General features: G+C 36.2%; 1 protein-coding gene across 1 annotated transcript; it reads left to right on the top strand.

Moving 5' to 3' along the window:
• The first annotated feature begins 267 nt into the window (after positions 1–267).
• On the top strand, positions 268–20,845 carry LOC103119993 (transmembrane protease serine 11B-like protein). Its single transcript, XM_060188610.1, has 10 exons — positions 268–333; positions 7,137–7,252; positions 8,013–8,131; positions 8,228–8,295; positions 11,678–11,838; positions 13,259–13,297; positions 14,736–14,910; positions 17,076–17,335; positions 18,109–18,251; positions 19,159–20,845. The coding sequence occupies exons 1-10, from the start codon at positions 326–328 to the stop codon at positions 19,318–19,320; spliced, it is 1,251 nt and encodes a 416-aa protein (XP_060044593.1). The 5' UTR covers positions 268–325; the 3' UTR covers positions 19,321–20,845.
• The last annotated feature ends 1,193 nt before the right edge of the window (positions 20,846–22,038 follow it).

The raw sequence follows: 22,038 nt of genomic DNA, 5'->3' as shown, positions 1-22,038 counted from the left end.
GTCAGACACTGATTCACCAGTATTTGGCTCTATTGCTTGGGTGGACCTCTCAAATGACCAATCCAAGTTCTGTCTATTGTATTTTTCTAAGTATCCAAGACAAATAGAATTTTCATTTCTTCCTTTAAACCACACATCCATGGCTGTCATACACACCTGTAAAACAAGTTTCCCTCTAACTGCTTTCTGCTGCTGCACCCAGCCCTTAAAATCCCCACCATCACTGTGGTTAGCACATTTACCTGAGAACTACTCATCAGGGCAAAAGAAGCAGAGAAGTGTCCTTTATCTTTATTAACACCAGCAGCTATTATACCAGCACATAATGTATAGGTAAGTGGAGGTCTACTTACCTAAAATTCTGAAATAAGTAGAAATATGTTTCCCCAATATGACACCCACTCAAGAGTTACTGCAAACTAATAGAGTTTAGGGGAGAATTTGTAATTTTCTTATTACATTTGGGATTTCTTGCATGGGAGCAGTTCTATCAAACACATCTACCTTTGTCTGGAATCGACAAAGTAGTAGTCAGTAGTCAGTAATTTGGGAAGAGCTCTAGAAAGGAGAAATGAAACTTAACACCCTGTGAATGAAAAATAATGCAAATGTATTACTATTCTAAAGTGAAGAGGAGGAAATTATGAGGGAAAAAATTCTTATAAACTTAGTGTAAATTGTTATTAATGTGATGATGATTCTGTCTCCTTGTATCTTTTACCATCTTATACTTTCTTAACTGCTTTCCTGAATATTGTCTTGGCTGTCACAGTACCATTGTTTCCTAGTGCATTTTGTAGAAACACACATAAAGTCATGCACTTTTATCTATAAGATATTCATAAACTAGAGCTGTGTAATTATGTATGGACAGGTGGTGTCTATTTTTAAAGTATCTAACTTGATAATTACTATGTTAAAAGGTAATATCAACATTTAAAAATATATTCACTCCACAGGACATTTTCATCAAAGCATATGCAATGTAACAAAATTAAATGAACTGAATTACAAATTATGTAATTTTCAGATAACTGTGAAATATAAATTTATGCCACCTAAATTATCTAAAATATGTGGCTTCAATCAATAGTTAAGTCCTTTAAGATATATATATATACATATAGTTATAATGAATTTGTTATCATTATATCAGTATCCATGTGAATATGTAATTCAAAAAAGAATATTCATGATGATATAAAAAGTAAGAACATGTTTTCCTTGAACTATACGGCTTTTTTGAAAAATGTTTCATGAACTTAAGTAAATTATGTGATTTGTTAAAGACATACCATTCTTTATCGATGTTTTATGATTAGTCACATCTCCGACATATCAGCAAAGGAGAGATCACATTTTAATGTGGAAACAGCATGGTTGTTTTGTTTTGCCTATAAGATGGTCACCACCTGGATACTGGGTGTATGATGTGTTTTTGTTTTTTTTTAACTTAGAGTGCTCCTCCACCTTTACCTTTATCATTTTGACATTTGTGTAAAAGCCTAAGATGAACAGGAAGACTCCAAAGGATTAAGTCATTGCTTCTGTATACTTCCAGAAGGTTCAAGCTGGGGCTAGCTCCCCAGAGTGGGACACTAATCCTATTGCCAGGGAGAGTATGGAGACATTTTGAAACGTGACAGACTCTATAGGTTGATTTGAGAACTTAGTCAATTTTGTGGTTGAATATGAGTGACTAAGTGATAAAATGCCAGGAGGAAGGAAAGGAATATTAGAAGTGGTAATAGACATTAAAGTCACACTTTATCAACTTCAATCCTTTTTCTTAGAATTAGTCCTATAGGATAAGATAGAGGAAAATATCTCAGGGGAGGGGAGGAGCTGTGTGAATATGGAAAGACAGAAACAGACTGGGGGTATGAATCGACCTGCCAACATCCATGTCCAGCAAAGAAGCAATTATAGAAGCCAGAAGGTGGAAACCTTCTGCAACCCGTAAATATTTTTGGTCCATACAGCTAGAGGGATAAAGAATAGGGAAACTTCCAATAAAGGGGATGGGATATGGAACTCTTGTGGTGGGAACTGTATGGATTTGTACCCCTCTTATTATACTATCTTGTTAATCATTAAAATAATAATAATAATAATAAAAAAGCTGTGTGGTAGAGCCTTGTTATTCTCTACCTTAATCCAGTAAATATGGCTTTTAAAAAGAATCTGTATAATATACTACTAGCAATGTTGACAAAATAACTGAGTGATTTCTTTTCCCCTGGAAAGTTTATCAGTTTGTAAAATCACTTACTCTGTGTCATGGTTTGTAAAATCTTTAGGCAATAAATTAAATATAGCTATAATCCAGAGAGCCATATGAGTTGGTATCAAGCAATAACCAAATGGAAAAAGAGAAAATAAATATAAAATTACATAGCACTTCCAGTAACCAACAATTGAAAATTAGAGTTATTTTCATCTTATACTTTAAAAACTTAGTGTCTAGGTGAATTATAAAACACCAATTTTATAAAAATTTAATAGACTTAGATCTGTTTTTGTTCTTATAAGAATATAATTTATTAAAAAATTATAGAGGTAAAAGAAAATTTGTCAAATACATACATTGTTCAGTGCTCAAGTCAAGTTTTAAAAATAAAACAAGTTAAGACAGTAAATGGTCAATATAATTCCACTTAAGAGAGTACTAGGGAAAAAGTAATTAGTAAGAGTTCATGGCAGACATGAATGAAAGGGTGTGGAAGAGAGATCAGAGAATCAATCAGTGATGAGTTGTAGGATTGGTGGAGTTGAGTGCTTTTGAAATGAGGTAAGTGCTGTACCATGACTTGAAGAACATTCTGATTTCTTAGTTAAAATTTATATGCTTATAATTTCAAGTATTTTGAGAGATGTCAAAGAAGACTTTAGATTCAGGAAGAATTTAAGAAAAAATAGTTATGGTCAGAATGAAAATGAATCTTTGCTTTGGGAAAAAGCACCAATTTTTTAAAATAATATTTTACATAATAAGTGTTATACTTTGCTAATATAGTTTCACAGCCTCTCATATTCCCAGTTTTGATAATTTAAATGTACATCCTCAATTACAATTCCTCCACTAATTAATTACCAGTTAGTTATCCCCAATTGTCTACTACAAATTTGTTTTAGAGTTTACATTTTTCTTTATTCTCAAAGTAAAATGTTGAATCATCTTTCATATCTTTCCATCCTTTACCAATATTGTTAATTAAATACTAAGTTCCAAGGAATATCTTATTGTTAACTTTCCCAAATTTATCACTTTCCTTTAGTTATTATTAGCATTAGAATCCTATTATTCATTCTCATGGGTGATAGAAGCCTCCTTCTTCATTGATTCCCCCTTTCATTTTCTTGCTTTATTAAAATATCATCACACACATTCCTAGCAGATTTGCCTTCCTAAGAACTGCATGTCAGTCATTGACACAGGATAAAGTAACAAGCACTGAAGATGTTCTATATTCTGCATCCCTCTTATCTAGCCATCCTTTAAGATCTACTTGTCCTTGATATTCCTTGGCATCACTCATTTACCCCCCAAAATATTATCTAAAATGTCTTAGACACTGTGATAATACCCTGAGTATAACAAATAATAAAAACACCAACAAATAATAATATAGCTTTGGGCCACAAAATTGCCATGACTAAAAGTTTAAAAAAGTCACTTAAAAAGAACATCAGTGTATATCCATAATAGGATACACCATGAAATATTTAATGAAGATGATTTGAAATCAAAATGATAGACTTGGAAGATGAAGTTCTGGAAATAGTTCAGTTGCCCAACAAGAGATGAGTGATTAAGAAAGTTGTGCTATATATACACAATGGAATACTAATCATCTATAAGAAATGTTGAAATCCAGTTAGTGTTCGTACACCCAGTTGAGTACACATGTGCAAGGCCCCAGGTTTAAGGCCCACTCTTTCCCCACCTACAGGGGGGGAAACTGCAAGCAGTGAACTTGTGTTGCAGATGTTTGTCTTTTTCTTGCCATCTCTATCTCTGACATCTCTGTCAACTTTTTTCTGTCTTAGAAGAGAGAGGAGGGCAAGAGAGAGATATAGAGATAGATAGGGAGAAAGAGAGAGAGAGAGAGAGAGAGAGAGAGAGGAGAAAAATTGCTTTAAGGAAATGGCTTCCCGAGTGGTGAATTTATTGTGCAGTCATGGAGCCCAAGTGATACCCCTGGTGGCAATAAAAAAATAAATTTAAAAAAGTAAGAAATGATGAAATCTCCCTTGCCAGATCTTGGATGGAACTTGAAGGAATCATGTTAAATGAGATCAACCAGGAGAAAAGGGGCAAATATCAGATGATCTCACTTATTGATGAAATTTAAGTAATAGGGAAAGAAAGGGAAAACACAGAGCAGAATAGTTGTGACATGCTGCAGCAAAGCCAAGGACTCTGGCTGGGTGTGGGGGTGAGATGAGGGACAAGGGTAAGGAGGGATCTGAGAGGGTATTGAGGATCCAGTGCACAATGATGGAGGAGGGATTAAGCTGGTGGTGGGAGGGAGTGGTGTGCAGACACCTATCAGTGGGAGATAAGAAATTGTCCTCATGTAACAACAGCTTCTTATAAATCGTTATTTACTTAATAAAATCATAAATTTCAAAAGGAAAGATCAAGTTTAAGTGGAAGCTCATTTGAGGTGAACATTTTAGGCGGAAAGATGAGATTGCACATGAATATGGAAGAAAGAGAGTCTGGACATCCAGGCAACTAAGAGTAATGAAGTATGGGAGCAGATTAAGTAGAAGCATGAGATAAAGAATTAGGTGAGGTGGGGCAAGGTGGTGGCGCACCTGGTTGAGCACACATGTTACAATGTGCAAGGACTCAGGTTCAAGCCCCACAGTCCCCACCTGCAGGGGGAAACTTTACAAGTGGTGAAGCAGTGATGCAGGTGTCTCTCTGTCTCTCTCCTTATCTTCCCCTTCCTATCAATTTCAGGCTGTCTCTGCACAATAAATAAAGAATTAAAAAATTAAAAAAAAAAGAATTAGGTGAGGCGGAAGGGGAGTGGCCCAAGACAGAGGCACAGGTAGTTACATGAACACAAGGAAAAGAGCACAGTGCAGGTACAGATGAAGAGTTCAGAAATGTGATGGTAAAGTTGTGACTATTCTCTTCTGATGTCTTATATCTTTCTGTAGAGTGTGAAGTACAGTTATCTGCCAACACTGGGGATTAACTAGATGATGCTGTAGGTTTAAATAAAAAATTATAAATATGCAATGTTTCAAAGAGTAAAAAAAAAGTTAAAAGGATTAAAATTTTTATTCCCCTAAAAACTTCCACTTAATTTACTTTTATATGTGATTCAAAGCATTGTAGACACTACCCATTATTATAGTTTGAAAAATAATGGCTAGAAGTTTACCATTTTGCCACTCCAGTAGCAAACAGTTTAGTGAGAATATGCATCACCAGAAATGTTACAGTACACATTCTTGACACTTATTAAGAATTCAGATTCACTAGATCAGCCATAGGACCTCATAAACAACACATTCAGTAAATAATCCTAAGTGGTTCTGATGGATATTACCTTCCAATCACACTATAAAATATCTAATACATAATACAAAATTGTAATACTTTTATATGATATTAATATTTCTTGCTAGTAGACTGGAGAAATAGCTCACTTGGATAGTGTGCTGCTTTGCTATGTGTCAGAACTAGGTTTAAGTCTGATGCCCCTAAAAGAAGTGTTGTCTCTTTTATTCTCTCTGCCTATATATAATCCGTATAAATTTACACATTAAAAAATTTATTATTATTTTTTAAATAAGAGATGCAGAGAAAGAAAGATACACAGATAGAAAGACAATAGAGCATTGATCAGCTCTGTCTGATAGTGGTGCTGGCGATTGAATCTGGGACCTCAGAGTCTCAGGCACGAAAATCTTTTGCAGGGACTGCATGGTAGTACATAGGCTGGGTGCACATACTGTCATGCACTAGGACCTGGATTTAAGCCCTTGCACCCCACCTGTGGCCAGGGGGAGGTGGCCAGGGGGATGAGTGGATTTTTCAAGTGGTGAAGCAAGTCTGCTGGTGTCTCTCCTTGTCTCTTTATCTTTTCCTCTCTATCCTCCATCCCTCTCAATTTCTGTCTGTCCTAATAAAAACAAAAAGAAAATATGTTGCATAATCATTATGCTGTCTCCCCCAGCCCTCACAGTATGTACTTACATATCAATATGTAGATCAGTGTTTTGCCAAACAACTTGGCATCATAACCTTGTCAAAGTTTGACACATAACATTAACCAATACATTATCTTACTTTATATTTTATTAATTCACGAGCCACACTTTGCTGCAACAAAATAACCTGGTATAATAACAACTGACCATAAACAAAAAATAATTTATAGCACATACCCCAGGAAGTATCATATATATATATATAGCCATCAGGTTTATCATTGGGGCTCAAGTGTTTACACTACAAATCCAATGTTCCTGGAAGCCATTTTTGTTTTCTTCTTTATTTGATAGGACAGAGAGAAATTGAAAGGGGATTGAGATAGAGGAAGAAAGACAGAGAGATACCTGAAGCATTTGCTTCACTGCTTATGAAGCGTCCTTCCTGCAGGTGGGGAGCTGGGAATCAAACCTGGGTCCTTGTGCATGGTAACAGATGCACTTAGCCACATGTACCACCGCCTGGTCTTTGCAATCATAAATTTTAAAGTAAGTTCATAGGCTTCCTTTTGCCTTGCTCTTCCTTCCTCTACTTCTTACTTGTTCCCTATCTCCTTGCCTTTCTTCCTCTCTTCTTTCCTGTATTTCTTTTCTTTTCTTTTCTTTTCTTTTCTTTTCTTTTCTTTTCTTTTCTTTTCTTTTCTTTTCTTTTCTTTTCTCTTTTTTTTAACCAGAGCCCTGTTCAGCTCTGGCTTATGGTGGTGCAAGGGACTGAACTATGGAGCCTCAGGTATGAGAGTCTCTTTGCATAACCATTATGCTATCTACCCTCCACCCTTTCCTGTATTTCTGACCTGTGCTCCTTCTGTGCTTGAATTGTAAAACTTTAAGGGGTCAGAGGAAAAAAGTTATAATGGTGATTTTTCAGAAAAATCCTTCTTATTCATATTCTTTACTTGCAGACCAGCCACAGCTGCTCGCACCTCTTTGCCATTATGGATGATTGCCCTCCTTGTGTTTGGAGTGTTGGCGATCCTAGGAACAATTATTGGTCTCCTGGTTCATTTTTTGACAGTAGGTTGGTAAATAATGATTTTTTTTTTTGTCTATTTCGGCTTTCTATAAACTTTATTTACATTTCCACACAAGACAAAGACACACTTGCAAACAGCAAATACTTCCCCTTTAAAAGATTTACTCATGAAAACACACACACACACACACACACACAAACACACACAGAGGGAGAGAGAGAGAGAGAGAGAGAGAGCAGTCTAGAGCACTACTCAGTTCTGACATAAGATAAATCCAAGAAGTAAACCTCAAGCATGGATATCTAATACACTACCACTCTGCTGTTTCCCCAACTTCTTTTAAAATGACTGCCAGTAACTCTAGATGCTAGATATAAATATTGTTAACATTTGCCAAATGCTTTGCTGTAGATATCTTTTAAAATGTAGGCTTTAAAAAAAGCATAGTATAGACATGAATGCAGAGATAGATAATTGTCAGAAAAGTAATCTTATCACTGTATATGCTAGTTTATAAATAAGACTATGATTTATTTTATGTTCACTTTATTGGGTGCACCACTGCCCAGTCCCTAGACCTATCACTCTTAATCAAGATGTTACTTTTCTTTATGACCTTTATCTGATATGTATATATTTATTTTTGGATTTATAAACATTTTTTAGTGTTCATGTTATATAATCAACTGTACTAGAAAGGGTCACAAGGTTTACCAGTGTCTAATATGAACTAAACACTTACCAGCTGGTTACTATGTAATTTATACCTGCATCTGAAATCCATTTTATTATTTTATTTCCTAGAAAACAGGACCTATTATTACAGAGGTAGCTTCAAAGTGTTGAATATTACATATAATAGAAATTATGAAAAGGAGACATCACCAGAAACTCACTATCTTAGCAAAATTCTTGAAACAAAGGTAAATCAGTATTTTATATTCATCCTTATTGCTAATTTTCTGAAATATAAATGTATGATTCAAATTTGATGTTTGTCTCTATATTCTGTTTAACAGATGTCTGATGCATTTGAAAGCTCTGATATTTATAAAAAATATATTAATTCTCAAGTCATCACACTGGTGTAAGTACCTACAACAATAGCTAGAAAAGAAATCAATCCATTATATATAAATTGCATTTAAAGTCCTGCTATTCAAATACACTATTGATATATCGCATTATTACCAATAACTATAATTACCATTATTACCAACAAACAGTATTATCCTAGGCTATGTGTCAGAACTATTTTTCAGTATAAAACCAAAGCAAAGTTTGTGGGCTATTTAGTTGTTTTTATTAGATTCATTGAGAATATATCCTTAAACTATAGTTGACTCATTCTAGTTTCTTGGGTTGATTTATTTATTTACAGAGAAAATAGTGATGCTCAGCTCTGACATATGGTAGTGTTAGGTATTGAACCTGAGATCTTTGGGGCTTTAGGCATGTAAGCCTAATGTTATATCACTATGATATCTCTGTAGCTGAAGTTTTTTAAAATATTGTTTTTATTTATTGGTGTGTGTGTGTGTGTGTGTGTGTGAGAGAGAGAGAGAGAGAGAGAGAGAGAGAGAGAGAGAGAGAGAGAGAGAGAGACAGGCTAAAGCACTGATCATATCTGGCTTATGGTAGTACTGGGGATTAAACCTATGACCTCAGTGGGTCAGACATGAAAGCCTTCTGCATAACCATTTTTGCTGCCTTCCCAGCTCCCCTAGCTGAAGTTTCTTAAGTGTTTATGTCAGAAAACATTAAATGGTCCATTAGACCAATAACTTTTCCCCCTTTAATTTTTTTTTATTTTTTATTTATAAAAAGGAAACATTGACTAAATGGTAGGATAAGAGGGGTACATTACACAATTCCCACCACCAAAACTCTGTATCCCCTCCCCTCCCAATAGCTTTCCTATTCTTTAACCCTCTGGGAGTATGGACCTAAGGTCATTGTGCATGCAGAAGGTGGAAGGTCTGGCTTCTGTAATTGCTTCCCTGCTGAACATGTGCGTTGACAGGTTGATCCATACTCCCAGCCTGTCTTTCTCTTTCCCTATTGGGGTAGGGCTTTGGAGAAGTGGAGCTCCAAGACACATTGGTAGGGTTGTCTGTCTAGGGAAGTCTGGTTGGCATCCTGTTAGCATCTGGAACCTGGTGGTTGACAAGAGAGTTAACATACAAAACCAAACAAATTGTTGACCAGTCATGGACCGAAAGGCTGGAACACAGACCAATATTTTATCCTCTAGTTTTTTTTTTTTTTTTTTTCTTTAGTATTAACACAAACACAGATCCTAGTTTCTTATTCTTTCTTCTTGCACGCCATCTGCTAAATACCTTGTAGAGCTATCCTAGTGTTTTTCTGGGGTAGAAGAAGCTTATCAACACCAGGATTTGATGGCAAGGAAATATCTCCAGTACCATAAAACTAAGAGTAGCAGCTTCTCTGTGCTTTTTAGTTTTGTTTTGCATGTAGATTACTTTGGTAGCATAGACTAGTATTAGAAGGCACAGAATAATACTTAAGAGGGCTGAATTCAGTGTTTACCACTTAGTGGCTTAAAGGCTATGGGCAAATCAACATGCCATTATAAATCTGCTCCATCCTCTGTGAAATACTGATAACACTTATAGTGTATTCATCATAAAACTGTACTTAGGATCAAAGGATCACATGTATAAAAATATTTATAAATGAACACATTTTCAAATGAAGGTGATGATTATTTCTACCTTCATAACCCTACTCTCTTCTACTCCTGGACTAAGAGGACCTCCGAAATCTCAGAACCAACAGAGAGCTCATTGAGCATTGAAAACGGAAGTTTCTTTTAGTTTCTAAAAGAAATAGGAGATTAAAATATAAAAGTCCAGTTACTCCTCAAGAGAAATCTGCAACCAACAGAAAGTGCCCGATTTGCTTTGCCATGCATGCAATTCCAGTTATCCATAGGAAGCATCGACTCATAAGAAGGGATGAAAAGAAGTGTTTTTAATTTGGGTACATCTGGCTATGATAGCAGTAAGCTTGTTCAACTGCTATCACAGGAATAACTACTGATTTTTATGCCAACAGTAGCTCATCTGTTTGGAAGACCCAAAGCAACATAACCTCATTTCAAACACTAACCTTGTTGCTTTCTGACAATTCCTTACATGTTTATCATTCAAGTTCACGGGTTGCCTATTTTTCGAGAGGGGGGATCTCTGCCCTACATATCAAGTTAAATTAATCTTCCTCAGGCATGATCTTACTTCACAGCTTCTCTTTACTGCTGTCCCTTGCCATTGTTAAAGGCCTTCTTCCATCTGAGTTCAGTCTCTTAGACAGTAGTATCACTGGCTGACTGGGGTGTGTTAGCAAAGAGCCTGAGCTATGCAGGTAACTATATTGACTCTACGTCCTTGCTTGCAAATGTATACTCTTGAGCACATCAGAAATAAATATAATTTTTGCTTGTCTAAGAAAATAAAGATACAAAAGATCCTAAGTTGTGGGTCAAAGTGTTCTGCAGAGAACTTTCATAGGGAGTAGAGACATCATACCCAGGTGTCAACTGCTCTCTGAATCATTAACTCTCCAACAAAAATGATTAAAAAAAGATAATGAAACCTATATTGGAGAATTATTTTTAAGGCTTTGATAACAAATGTTATTTAAAAAGTGCCTGGGGAATCATAGATACCCAATAAATGCTAATTAATTTCAATCCTATCAAGTTTCTCCAGAGTACTAAAATTTTCTGCTTTATGAAGTAGCAATGAAAATACTTTCAGGTCCAGTATAATATGTATGTAAGTTACCTCTTCCATGAAAATTTGGAATCTGTGGCTCCTCCCTGATTTTTTTACATGAAATAAAATTCCTCTTCTATTTGCAAATAAGTATCACATTTGTATTTTTTAAAAGAATTTATTTATTTATGAGAAAGACAGGCAGAGAGAGAAAGAACCAGACATCACTCTGGTACATGTGCTGCCGGGAATTGAACTCAGGACCTCATGGTTGAGAATCCAGTGCTTTACCCACTGTACCACCTCCTGGACTACATATTTATCTTATTTGTTAAAGTTATGTGCATATGGTATCTTATCTTACTAGAAATCCTTAGTAGAAACCATGCCTCAGTCATTCTAGCATCACTCAGCAGCACCTATAGTAGTCAAAGAAGAAAGGGCGGTTATATGAGTAAGTGATGCCAGATCTTACGGGATAATTTGACCTGGTACCCAGGTCTTTCCTAATTTTTGGATTTGCAGAATCCAAGTACTTGTCCTCTAAACTGAATAATATAGCTTCATGAAAATTATCTCCAAGTAAATGCAGATGAATGAATGATTAATCTAATCTGAATATTCTACACAAACCTATAAAAGAGAAAAAATAAAGATCAAGAGATGAGGAAGGAAATACAAATTTTGCTTGCCAACATATGAAATTTTTATTTATTTTATCATTTTTAGACCTGACAGCAATAGTGTAACAGCAAATATATGGCTGGTGTTCAGGTCTCCCAAATCAATGAAAGAAAAGACAAGAGGAAGAATTCAAAGTATCTTACGCCAAATGTTGAAGAACAATGCAGGACCATTGAACACAGATCCCAATTCTCTGCAGATCACAGGTAAATTTATGTTAGATGGGAGCAGTGTTACTTTCATGTTTTATCTCTAAAATTTCACAGCTAATAGATACAACACTGATCCTTTAAATGAATGAATCACTGTTTTATATAGAATAATAATGTGTAGGGAGTCAGGCGGTAGCGCAGCAGGTTAAGTGCACGTGGCGCAAAGTGCAAGGACTGGGGTAAGAATCCTGGTTTGAGCCCCCAGCTCCCCACCTGCAGGGGAGTCGCTTCACAGGCGGTGAAGCAGGTCTGCAGGTGTCTCTCTTTCTCTCCCCCTCTCTGTCTTCCCCTCCTCTCTCCATTTCTCTCTGTCCAATCTAACAATGACGACATCAATAATAACTACAACAATAAAACAACAAGGACAACAAAAAGGAATAAATAAATAAATACAGAAAAAGTATGATAATGTGTATACTTAAATTCAAATCATGGACATGGATAGATAGCATAATGGCTCTTATTCTAGAGGCTCCAAAGTCTCAGGTTCATGGTGAATTCACCTTCTTTACCCCATCTTGGATGGAGCTCAGTGATATCATGTTAAGTGAGATAAGTCAGAAACAAAAGGATGAATATGGGATGATCTCACTCATAGACAGAAGCTGAAAAACAAGATCAGAAGGGAATAGAACTTGGACTGGAGTTGGTGTATTGCACCGAAGTAAATGACTCTGGGGTTGGGGGTGGGGGTTCAGGTCCTGGAACATGATGGCAGAGGAAGACCAAGTGGGGGCTGTATTGTTATGTAATGTTATGAATGTACAAACTACTGTATTATACTATTGACTGTAAACCATTAATCCCCGCATAAAGAAATAAAAAAAAAAAAGAAAAAAAAGTTGAAATTCATTTTCATGTATGGCAGGGATCCATTTTAAGTTTACTTGTGGGGACTTCTTGTTCTTGTAAGAAAAGATGCTGAAAATTATCTATATTAGATTATGTAGAGTATAATCCAAATTAAAAATTTTAAATCTTCAGGTGGGGGAGATAGAATAATGGTTATGTAAACAGACTCTCATGCCTGAGGCTTCAAAGTCCCATGTTTACTCCCCGGCACCACCCTAAGCCAGAGTTGAGCAAGTACTCTGGTGTTTCTCTCTGTGTGTGTCTCTCTCTGCATCTCTCTCAAAAATAAAATAAAATGTTAAAAATTAAAATAATTAAAAAATTTTAAAAACCTTCATTGCAACACTGTAGACTGTATTTCCACATAGACATCTACAAATAGTAAAAGGAGAATACAAATAAAACATTTTCTCTCCTTTTTGTTGACACAAGATTCCAAATGTCCTGGATCCAAATACTTTTGGGCCTTTTTTGCTATATCTATTAGTTTATGTCATGGGACCCAGGATAAGGGTATTAATTCTCTACATTAAATTTATTATGGATTTTTTTTCTTTTTCAGAAATCAGAAAGGCTGATGCTGAAAAAATGATCAATAACCGTAAGTTCATATACATTTAAGTTTAGAGATGCTCTATAAGTCAAGAGTTGTTACTTCTGGCCAGACATAACTATAATAGCTTTCCAAACAACTCTTAATTATCACAATAATATTAGAAATGGTATTATTATTGTTGTTGTTGTTGTTCTGTTTTTGAGATGGAGAAACTGGAAGGATAAAGAAATGAAATAATTTGCCCTACCTCATCTGGTTTGTAAATGGTGAAGCCAGAATTCAGAACAGGGAGTTTGGCTGTAGAATCCATGGACTTAGCTGTGCCTTCCTCTGCCTCACATAGTTGCTATTTGTTTGTTCGTTTATTTTTCATACTTTATTTACTGTTTAGAGACAGAGAAATTGAGAAGGAAGGGGCAATAGAGGGACAGAGAAAGAAAGGCACCTGCAGACCCACTTCACTCTTGAAGTTTCCCCCCCCATAGGTGGGCACTGGAGGCTTCAACCTGGGTCTCTGTGCAGGGGGACATATGTACCACCACCCAGACCCCATCTTTTTCTTTTATATATATATTTTAAATTTTGTGATTAATAGTGGTTTTAAGATTGTGAGGTTACAAAATACAGTTCCACATCATGCCCGTAGCTAAAGTTCTGTGCCTCTACTCTCCCAATGATAACCACAATATTCTCACAAAGTCTTAGAAAGGGCTTGTTTACTTCTGTTTAATATTTTTTGCAAGTCCGTCTGCTTCAGTTCTCTATATTCCACATATGAGCGAAAGCATCTTGTAGTTGTCTTTTCTTATTGATATTTCACTAAGCTAAGCATAATCACCTCCAATTCCATCTATTTTGTTTCAAAAAACACAATATCATCTTTTCTGATTGCAGAGTAGTATCCCATTGAGTATACAGCCCATAACTTCTTTATCCAGTCATCTGTCAATGGTCATTTAGGCTGCTTTCACTCAGGTTATTGTGAATAATGCAGCTATAAACATAGGGGTGTACATGACCTTTTGAGTTAGTGTTTTCATGTCCTTTGGATGAATACCTAGAAGTGGTATTGTTGAATCATGAGTTTGTTTACACTTTTATTTTTTGAGAACTCTCTAGACAGTTTTCCAAAGGGGTTGCACCAGTTTGCATTCCCACAAACAATGTAATGGAGTCCCATTTTCTTACCAATAGCTGTGACTTCCTGTTTTGTTGATAGAGGCCATCCTCACAGGTGCCTCACATAAAGCTTTCATGGTGTCCAGTTTCGTAGTTTCTTGGAGATACTATGCTAGGAATGCAGTTGAGGTAAGGGCTATGTATGCAGTTGAGAGGCTCCTGTGCAGATTTCAATTTGCTCCTATCTACACAAGATAATGTCAGATAGAACCATTTATGAGCAACTCAGTTTACTCTTGGCTTTGTAGTTCAATGAACATTATGTTCCTATTCTCAATGGAACAAAACTGATCCTTTTTGACAGGCTGTGGGAGACGAGCAAGGATGTCAGCTACCTATGATAGAATCAGGGGTGGTTCCAGTGCTCAGGAGGGAGAATGGCCGTGGCAAGCAAGTATCCAGAAGAATGGTCGACACTACTGTGGGGCATCTCTGATCAGTGAAAGATACCTGGTGACTGCAGCTCATTGCTTTCAAAAGTAAGTCCATCATATTATCCAAGGCTATGGGCACCAAAGGCCCTGGCATACTTCTAATATATGCTTGCCATCTGAACTGAATTGCCAGTAGTGCTCCCTTTATTATTATCATTTTTAAAAATATTTTTTCCCTTTTGTTGCCCTTGTTGTTTATTGTTGTAGTTATTATTGTTGTTGTTATTGATGTCTTCATTGTTGGATAGGACAGAGAGAAATGGAGAGAGGAGGGGAAGACAGAGAGGGGGAGAGAAAGAGAGACACCTACAGACCTGCTTCACTGGATGTGAAGCAACTCCCCTGCAGGTGGGGAGCCGGGGGCTCGAAGTAGGATCCTTACGCAGGTCCTTGCACTTTGGGCCACTTGCGCTTAACCCGCTGTGCTACTGCCCAACTCACTCACTCTATTTCTTAAGAGTATCTTGGTTTGGAAAATAAATAATATGGTAAGGTGATCTAAGACTTTCAATATCTTACCAATAGAAATGGAATGCCAATCACTCTTGATAATACCTTTTTCTCTCACACATTCTTTTAAAAACGTTTTTATTGGGGGGATTAATGGTTTACAGTAAATACAGTTGTTAGGGCATGTGTAATATTTCTCAGTTTTCTGAAAAACTCACCCCAGCCTAGGTTCTTCTCCACCATCATGTACCGGGACCTTTCTCACCTCCCTCTCCACTACAAAGGACTGCTCACTTGTGGCTTAGGGCAATGTCAGGGACTGAACTTGGCCTCTGGATTTTTAGGCATGCAAGTCCTGTGCTTTTTTTTTTTTTAATTTCTTTATTGGGGAATTAATGTTTTACATTCTACAGTAAATACAATAGTTTGTACATGCATAACATTTCTCAGTTTTCCATATAACAATACAACCCACATTAGGCCCTCTGTCATCCTTCTTGGACCTGTATTTCCCCCCCCCCACACACACACACACACCCACCCCAGAGTCTTTTACTTTGGTGCAATATGCCAATTCCAGTTCAGGTTCTACTTGTGTTTTCTCTTCTGGTCTTGTTTTTCAACTTCTGCCTGAGAGTGAGATCATCCCATATTCATCCTTCTGTTTCTGCAAGTCCTGTGCTTTAATGCTAACATATTTTTTTCTTTTGTCCACATGTAATTATCATATCTCATTCTTTATACTCCAGACATCTCAAACCACTAATAGTAAAACATCCTATTATTTCCTACCTCCCTCCCATCTCCACATACCTGCTCTCCTCTCCTCATCTTTTAGGCAAATACAACTTAGCTATAGAGGCTTATCTGAAATGCTTCTTTCTCTAAGAAAATTTCAATACTCGGGGCCAGGCAGTGGAGCACATCCATTACAATGTTCAAGGATGTGGGTTCAAACTTTCAGTTCCTACCTGCAGGGGGAGGTTTTATGAGCAATGAAGGAGGGCTGCAAATGTCTCTCATCATCTTCTTTTTGTCTGTCTCACTCTCCTCTTTCAATTTCTCATGGTCTTATAAAGTGAAAAGAAAAAAAAGGACAGCAGTAAGGAGGAAAGAAAGAAAGCGAGAGAGAGAAAGGAAGAAAGGAAGGAAGGAAGGAAGGAAAGGAGGAAGGAAGGAAGGAAGAAAGGAAGAAAAAAGGGACAATATGGACACTAGGAATGGTGGATCTGTTGTGCAGGCACCAAGCCCCAGTGATTACCCTGGTGTCAATTTAAAATATTTTTTCCCCATCCTCTAGAGCATGTATATTCAAGTCCACTTATTTTTATGACCTTACTAACTTTATACACAACAGTTTAGTCAATTCTATATTTTGTATTTATGCTAACCTTTTTATTAGACTTAACCTCTTTTTGGCATAGATTACTTATTTTTATTTCTATACGAAAATTGCCTTACATAGCACATTGTGTAGGAATAAAAACAAGATTTAAAAAATAGAATTAAAATTCAGGCAGTAGGGCTGGGAAGATAGCGTAATGCTTATGCAAAAAGGCTTTCAAGCCTGAGACTCAAACTTCCCAGGTTCAACTTCTGGCATCACCATAAGCCACTGTTCTAGGGGTGGGGGTAGGAGTAAAAATTGTATTTATACTTGTATTCAATCAAGGATATTGTCATGTCATGTAACAAAAAATAGTGGATAAAAAATGTATTTCTATTATTTTGAGATAAATATATGATTTTTGCTTCCTTAGGACAACCAATCCCAAAAACTATACTGTCAGCTTTGGCACTATAGTAAGACCCCCTTATATGAAACATAATGTTGAACAAATCATTATTCATGAAGACTACATTCGGGGTGAACACCATGATGACATTGCAATCATACTGCTCTCTGAAAGAGTTTCATTTAAAAACGATGTACACAGAGTTTGTCTTCCTGAAGCCACACAGATTTTCCCCCCCGGTGAAGGAGTTGTTGTTACAGGATGGGGAGCACTTTTTTATGATGGTAAGTTCAGTGGATATAATTTATAAGGTACAAAAACAACAAGAAAATTAGAGAATTAGTTCTAGAGTCAACGGTACCATTTACCTCTCCATGTCCACTACTCCCAGATGTTTTTTCAGGGACTGATGCCAGTACCTCAGGACTGATGATGAAGTTAGGACTTCACAACTTGTCTTGGCTTATAAAGCCAAAGAGACCAATTTTATTGTAAGGTTGTAGGTTTTTCTACTCCAAACCCTCCAGCTATAACTGAGAAAAGTCTGGTCCAAAGATGTGAAAAGATATATTCAATAATTTGGACATTGCCTTTCTGTTCTTTTGAGTAAATGAACTTAGTGGGTTTTCTTTTTTAATTTATATTCATTACTACTTCTTCCTTCCTTTCTTCTTTTCTTTCTTCCCCCTTCCTTTTTTCCTTCTTTCCTTCCTCTCTCTTTCTTTCTCTCTTTCTTCCTTCCTTTCTTCCTTCTTCCCCCCCCACTCTCGCTCTCTCTTTCTCTCTCTATTTCTATTTCTACCAGAGCATTACTTAATTCTGGTTTATGGTGATACTGGGACTTGAACCTGAGACCTTTGGTGTCTCAGGCATGAAAGTCTTTCTACATAACCATTATACTATTTTTCCATCTCCCCAGCTCCTTGAATAGGCTTTTTTTTTTTAATTTTAGGAATAGGCAAGTGTTAAATATAGGCATTCTCAGAGAATAAACCAAGCTTCTCATTTTGCCTTGCCTCAAAGCATCTCTTTAGCTGATAATATTTACTTCTCCTAGGTAACTATCCAGAGTCACTTCAGAAAGCACCTGTGAAGATTATTGATACAGCCACTTGTAATTCTCAAGAAGGATATAATGGTATGGTGTTGGACACAATGCTATGTGCCGGGTACATGGAAGGAAATATTGATGCCTGCCAGGTAAGTTATTTACATTAACCACAAAGTATATCAATTACTGTTCTATTTTATGGAGATAATCAATATGGAGAGATAAGTCAGTGGTTCAATTAATTTGGTAGTCCTGTAAAACCCTCATCTTTGCCACTAAAACAATTCTTTATGTGCTACATGTGTTTCATAAATACTTATGCTAGATTTACTTTGAGCCAAGGACTAATACAAGTGCATTACCAATCTTAACCTTCTTAATCTTCATTAAAACCTTGTGGGGTGAGGGCTGCGGAAACAGCATAATGTTCTGCAGAAGACTTTCATGCCTGAGGTTTTGAGGCCCAGAACTGTATAGTGCTTTGGTCTCTCTATCTCTCTTCCTCTCTCTGTATCCTTCTCATTAAATCAGATAAAATATTTTAAAAATAAAAACCCTTTCATTATTATCATCATATAGATGAGAAAACTGAGTCTGAAGGTAATTTGCACAAGATCACATAGGAAGTGGGAGAGCTGGTATAAAATCCAATATACACTGAAATCTAGCATGGAAACTTGTATTCTGAATCATATTTCAATAAAGTATTATTCAGATTTTTTCCATTATTTCCAACTCATTCCTCTTAACCTTCCTAGTTCCTCTTGTCTAGAGTTCAAGTTCTTTTCCCATATTTAAATCCCTGAACTCCAAGTATATTCATATTTGTCTCCTAGAAGCTTTGCCATAGGACAAGATATTGTAATTTATCAGCTCATGGTTTCAAAGTTCAAGCAAACCCCAAGATGCACAAGAAATATATTGTTGACATGTACAGTTGAGGTTAAGGGTAGTGCACCATATATATTCGTCCTTGTGGTGAGACTTCACCTGTGTCTACTACTAAGTTTTTAAAAGTAAAATTTCAAAATGATAAACATTCTTTGTTTTATGCAGGGTGATTCTGGAGGACCACTTGTTCACCCCAATTCTCGAAATATTTGGTACCTTGTTGGAGTAGTGAGCTGGGGTGTAGACTGTGGGAGAGTCAATAAGCCAGGTGTCTACATGCGAGTGACTTCTTACCGAAACTGGATCGCCTCCAAGACTGGTATCTAAAAGAAAAACATTTAATAATGCCTACCTTGGGCCACTTTGACCTGTTACTCCTAAGCCTCACTTAACATGCCTTTTTAATTAGTATATACAACAATTATGTCGAAAGAGTTGTTACATGGAGTTAATATTTAGGGACTCTATTATTTGTTTTCTATATAATGAACAACATCACAGTTATCTCATCTCAGTACAAAGACTTGGGACTTGGTGTTCAGACTTCCTGGAATCAGGAACATATGTCCTTGGTAAATTAGGTGGCATTGTGAGAGACTGGAAGCAACATGTCAAGGTTCCATTAGAACATGCTGTATCTGCCTTCATGTCTTAGTTTTCATGAAAAGGGGTGGTTGTGAACTAAACTTACTCAGGCTTTAGAGTCAGACTCGAGTCTTTTATTTGTATTAAGATCTTGGTTAACTTTACAAGTGTTGTGAAATAATTTCAGCAGCAGCAAAACTAGGCAAAGCAACACATTTTAGACCTAGAGAAACAAGTTATACTTCTTCACTGTTGATACAGGTTTATAGGAAACTTTACTTATGAACATGTTTAATACACCTTAAAACAGATTTAATTTAAAGGCAGACATTGTTCTATGTGAAATATTTCTTTCTTTTATTGTCTTTTTTTTTAAGTCCTTAAAGGTAGCATTCACTAATTTATTGTTGATTTTTTTCTATTCTTTCCACTGGTTCATGGTTTAGAAGAAGAATTTAGGGTGGCAGAAGATCTAATCTGAGACTGGAGAAAGAGTTCCTAGAAGAAGCCCATGTCAATAATATACAGCATTGGGTCCCTCAAAGATCTATGGGTAATAGAGGCTCCTATTATACAGGCTAGAGGATAAGAACAGACCAGTCTGAGTGGGAGGCATCAAACTGCAGTGCTTTGTTAGGGTGTCAGTCATCTTCCTGAAGAGGTCCAGTTCCTGATCTAAGAAAGCGATTCTCTGCAAGTCATGGAGGTAGGGTGTCTACAGGCAGAATCTAGGGAATATAGATTCAGGAGGGCCTCAGCTTGCAACTCCACTTATTTGGGGGTAGCTTGTGCAGCTACCAGAAGAGTACTGGGTTGGTGTACTGGTTTTGTGCCTTAGAGGAATAGTGGCAACCCTTATACTTTGGCCAATTTGTGGAAGTGATGAATGCCATTGGGTGTGCTGTCACTATAGAGACTAAATATGAAAAACACTGACTGTACTGTAGGCTGACCAGTTGGCTGATAACAATTGGCACACTGGGGAACCTATTCTGTCATCATCATCATACATTACTGAAATAGGGAAGAGTATATTAACAGCATTCTCAGAAACATTATTTTGAAAATATGACTTAAGTGTGAGGAAGATAGCACAATGGTTATGCAAAAATGGCTTCCAGGCACCAGAAGTCCCAGGCTCACTTCCTTCCACCACTATAAGCTAGAGCTGAGCAGTACTTTGGTGAAAATAAATAAATAAATAAAATAAAACTTTAATGATACTTATTCTTAGTGTGAAACTTAATTATATCAATGAACATTTTAAATCTGTTATTATAAAGTCTGCTAAAATATTTCTTATTTTGAATAAATGTTTTATCCATGCATGATTTTCTAACATTTAATGGCCACTTTGAATTATTCAGATATTTCAAATGCCTATACCTTTAATTATAAAATATTTTAAGTCATACATATCAATATTAGAATGGATTCTTTCATAAAATCTTTAAATATTAAGGGACTGTCAAGTTCACATAACACATGTAAACTTACTTAAATTCTAATTTTCACAATAGGTCTCAAAGTTTATCACTAACAACAATTCCATCAGTCATTTCCCCTATGATGATTTACTTTTTTATTTTCATAATATTGTCAAATGCTGATTCTTGGTAACCTCAATCTATCAGTCATACTGAATTTATTATGATCATTTATTGGATTAATAGATAAATTGAGAGAAGGGGGAAATAGAGGAATAGAGAAAGAGACATTTACAGTACTGCTTCATCACTTGAGGAACTTCCCCCTGTAGTTGGGGACTAGGGGCTTGAATCCAGCTCTTAGCACTTGGTAAGATGTGTTCAACCAAGTGAACCACTGCATGACCCCTAAGTGCTTATTTTATGGTGAAATACTCCATGACAAAAGTGGTTAGTTCAGCTTGCAAATCAAACAACTACACATGTATTTTTACACAAAATCGTCATTTTTAAATTCAGTATGTAGCAAGAGAGCTTATACATTGCATTATATACATAGTATTTCATATTTTGTCATTTAGAATATTAAAAAGGTACATAATAATATTCCTGGTATATTTTAATGTAACTACCTTGATTTCTTTTGCAGTATTGGTTTGATTTCACAGACTTCTTGAAAACTCAGTCAAGTGGCTCACATTATATGAACTATGCAAACTATTCTAAAAGGAATAACCATATGAAAAAACAATAGGAACATAACCAATATGAACAGAACAATCTCAGCAATCTATAAATAAAGTAAGAATCATTTGTTTATATATTAGTAGGTGAGAGAAGGATGTGGAAGCAGCAGCTAACTCAAAAAGAGGGATAAGGAATAAAGATGAGCTAAGAGGGAGCCAGGAAGCCTATCTGGTGAACGAGTGGAGATGCTGAGTGAATGGTATTCAAAGCAGAGAAAATACATTGTCAAACACCATGACAGGGTATAGAACAGTGTATTAGTCATGGTAGGCTAAGTTATACTGTG

This window comes from Erinaceus europaeus, chromosome 3 (assembly GCF_950295315.1).
Source record: "Erinaceus europaeus chromosome 3, mEriEur2.1, whole genome shotgun sequence".
NCBI classification, from domain to species: domain Eukaryota; kingdom Metazoa; phylum Chordata; class Mammalia; order Eulipotyphla; family Erinaceidae; genus Erinaceus; species Erinaceus europaeus.
The sequence above is the reverse complement of the archived record's forward strand: the minus strand, read 5'-3'. Positions and strand labels throughout refer to the sequence as shown.

What these genes read in the sequence shown, in the direction of transcription:
- LOC103119993 (XM_060188610.1), top strand. An exon ending in GCAAAATTCTTGAAACAAAG is followed by an intron (nt 8,132 to 8,227) that starts GTAAATCAGTAT and finishes TCTGTTTAACAG; the next exon opens with ATGTCTGATGCATTTGAAAG. An exon ending in TGAAAAAATGATCAATAACC is followed by an intron (nt 13,298 to 14,735) that starts GTAAGTTCATAT and finishes CCTTTTTGACAG; the next exon opens with GCTGTGGGAGACGAGCAAGG.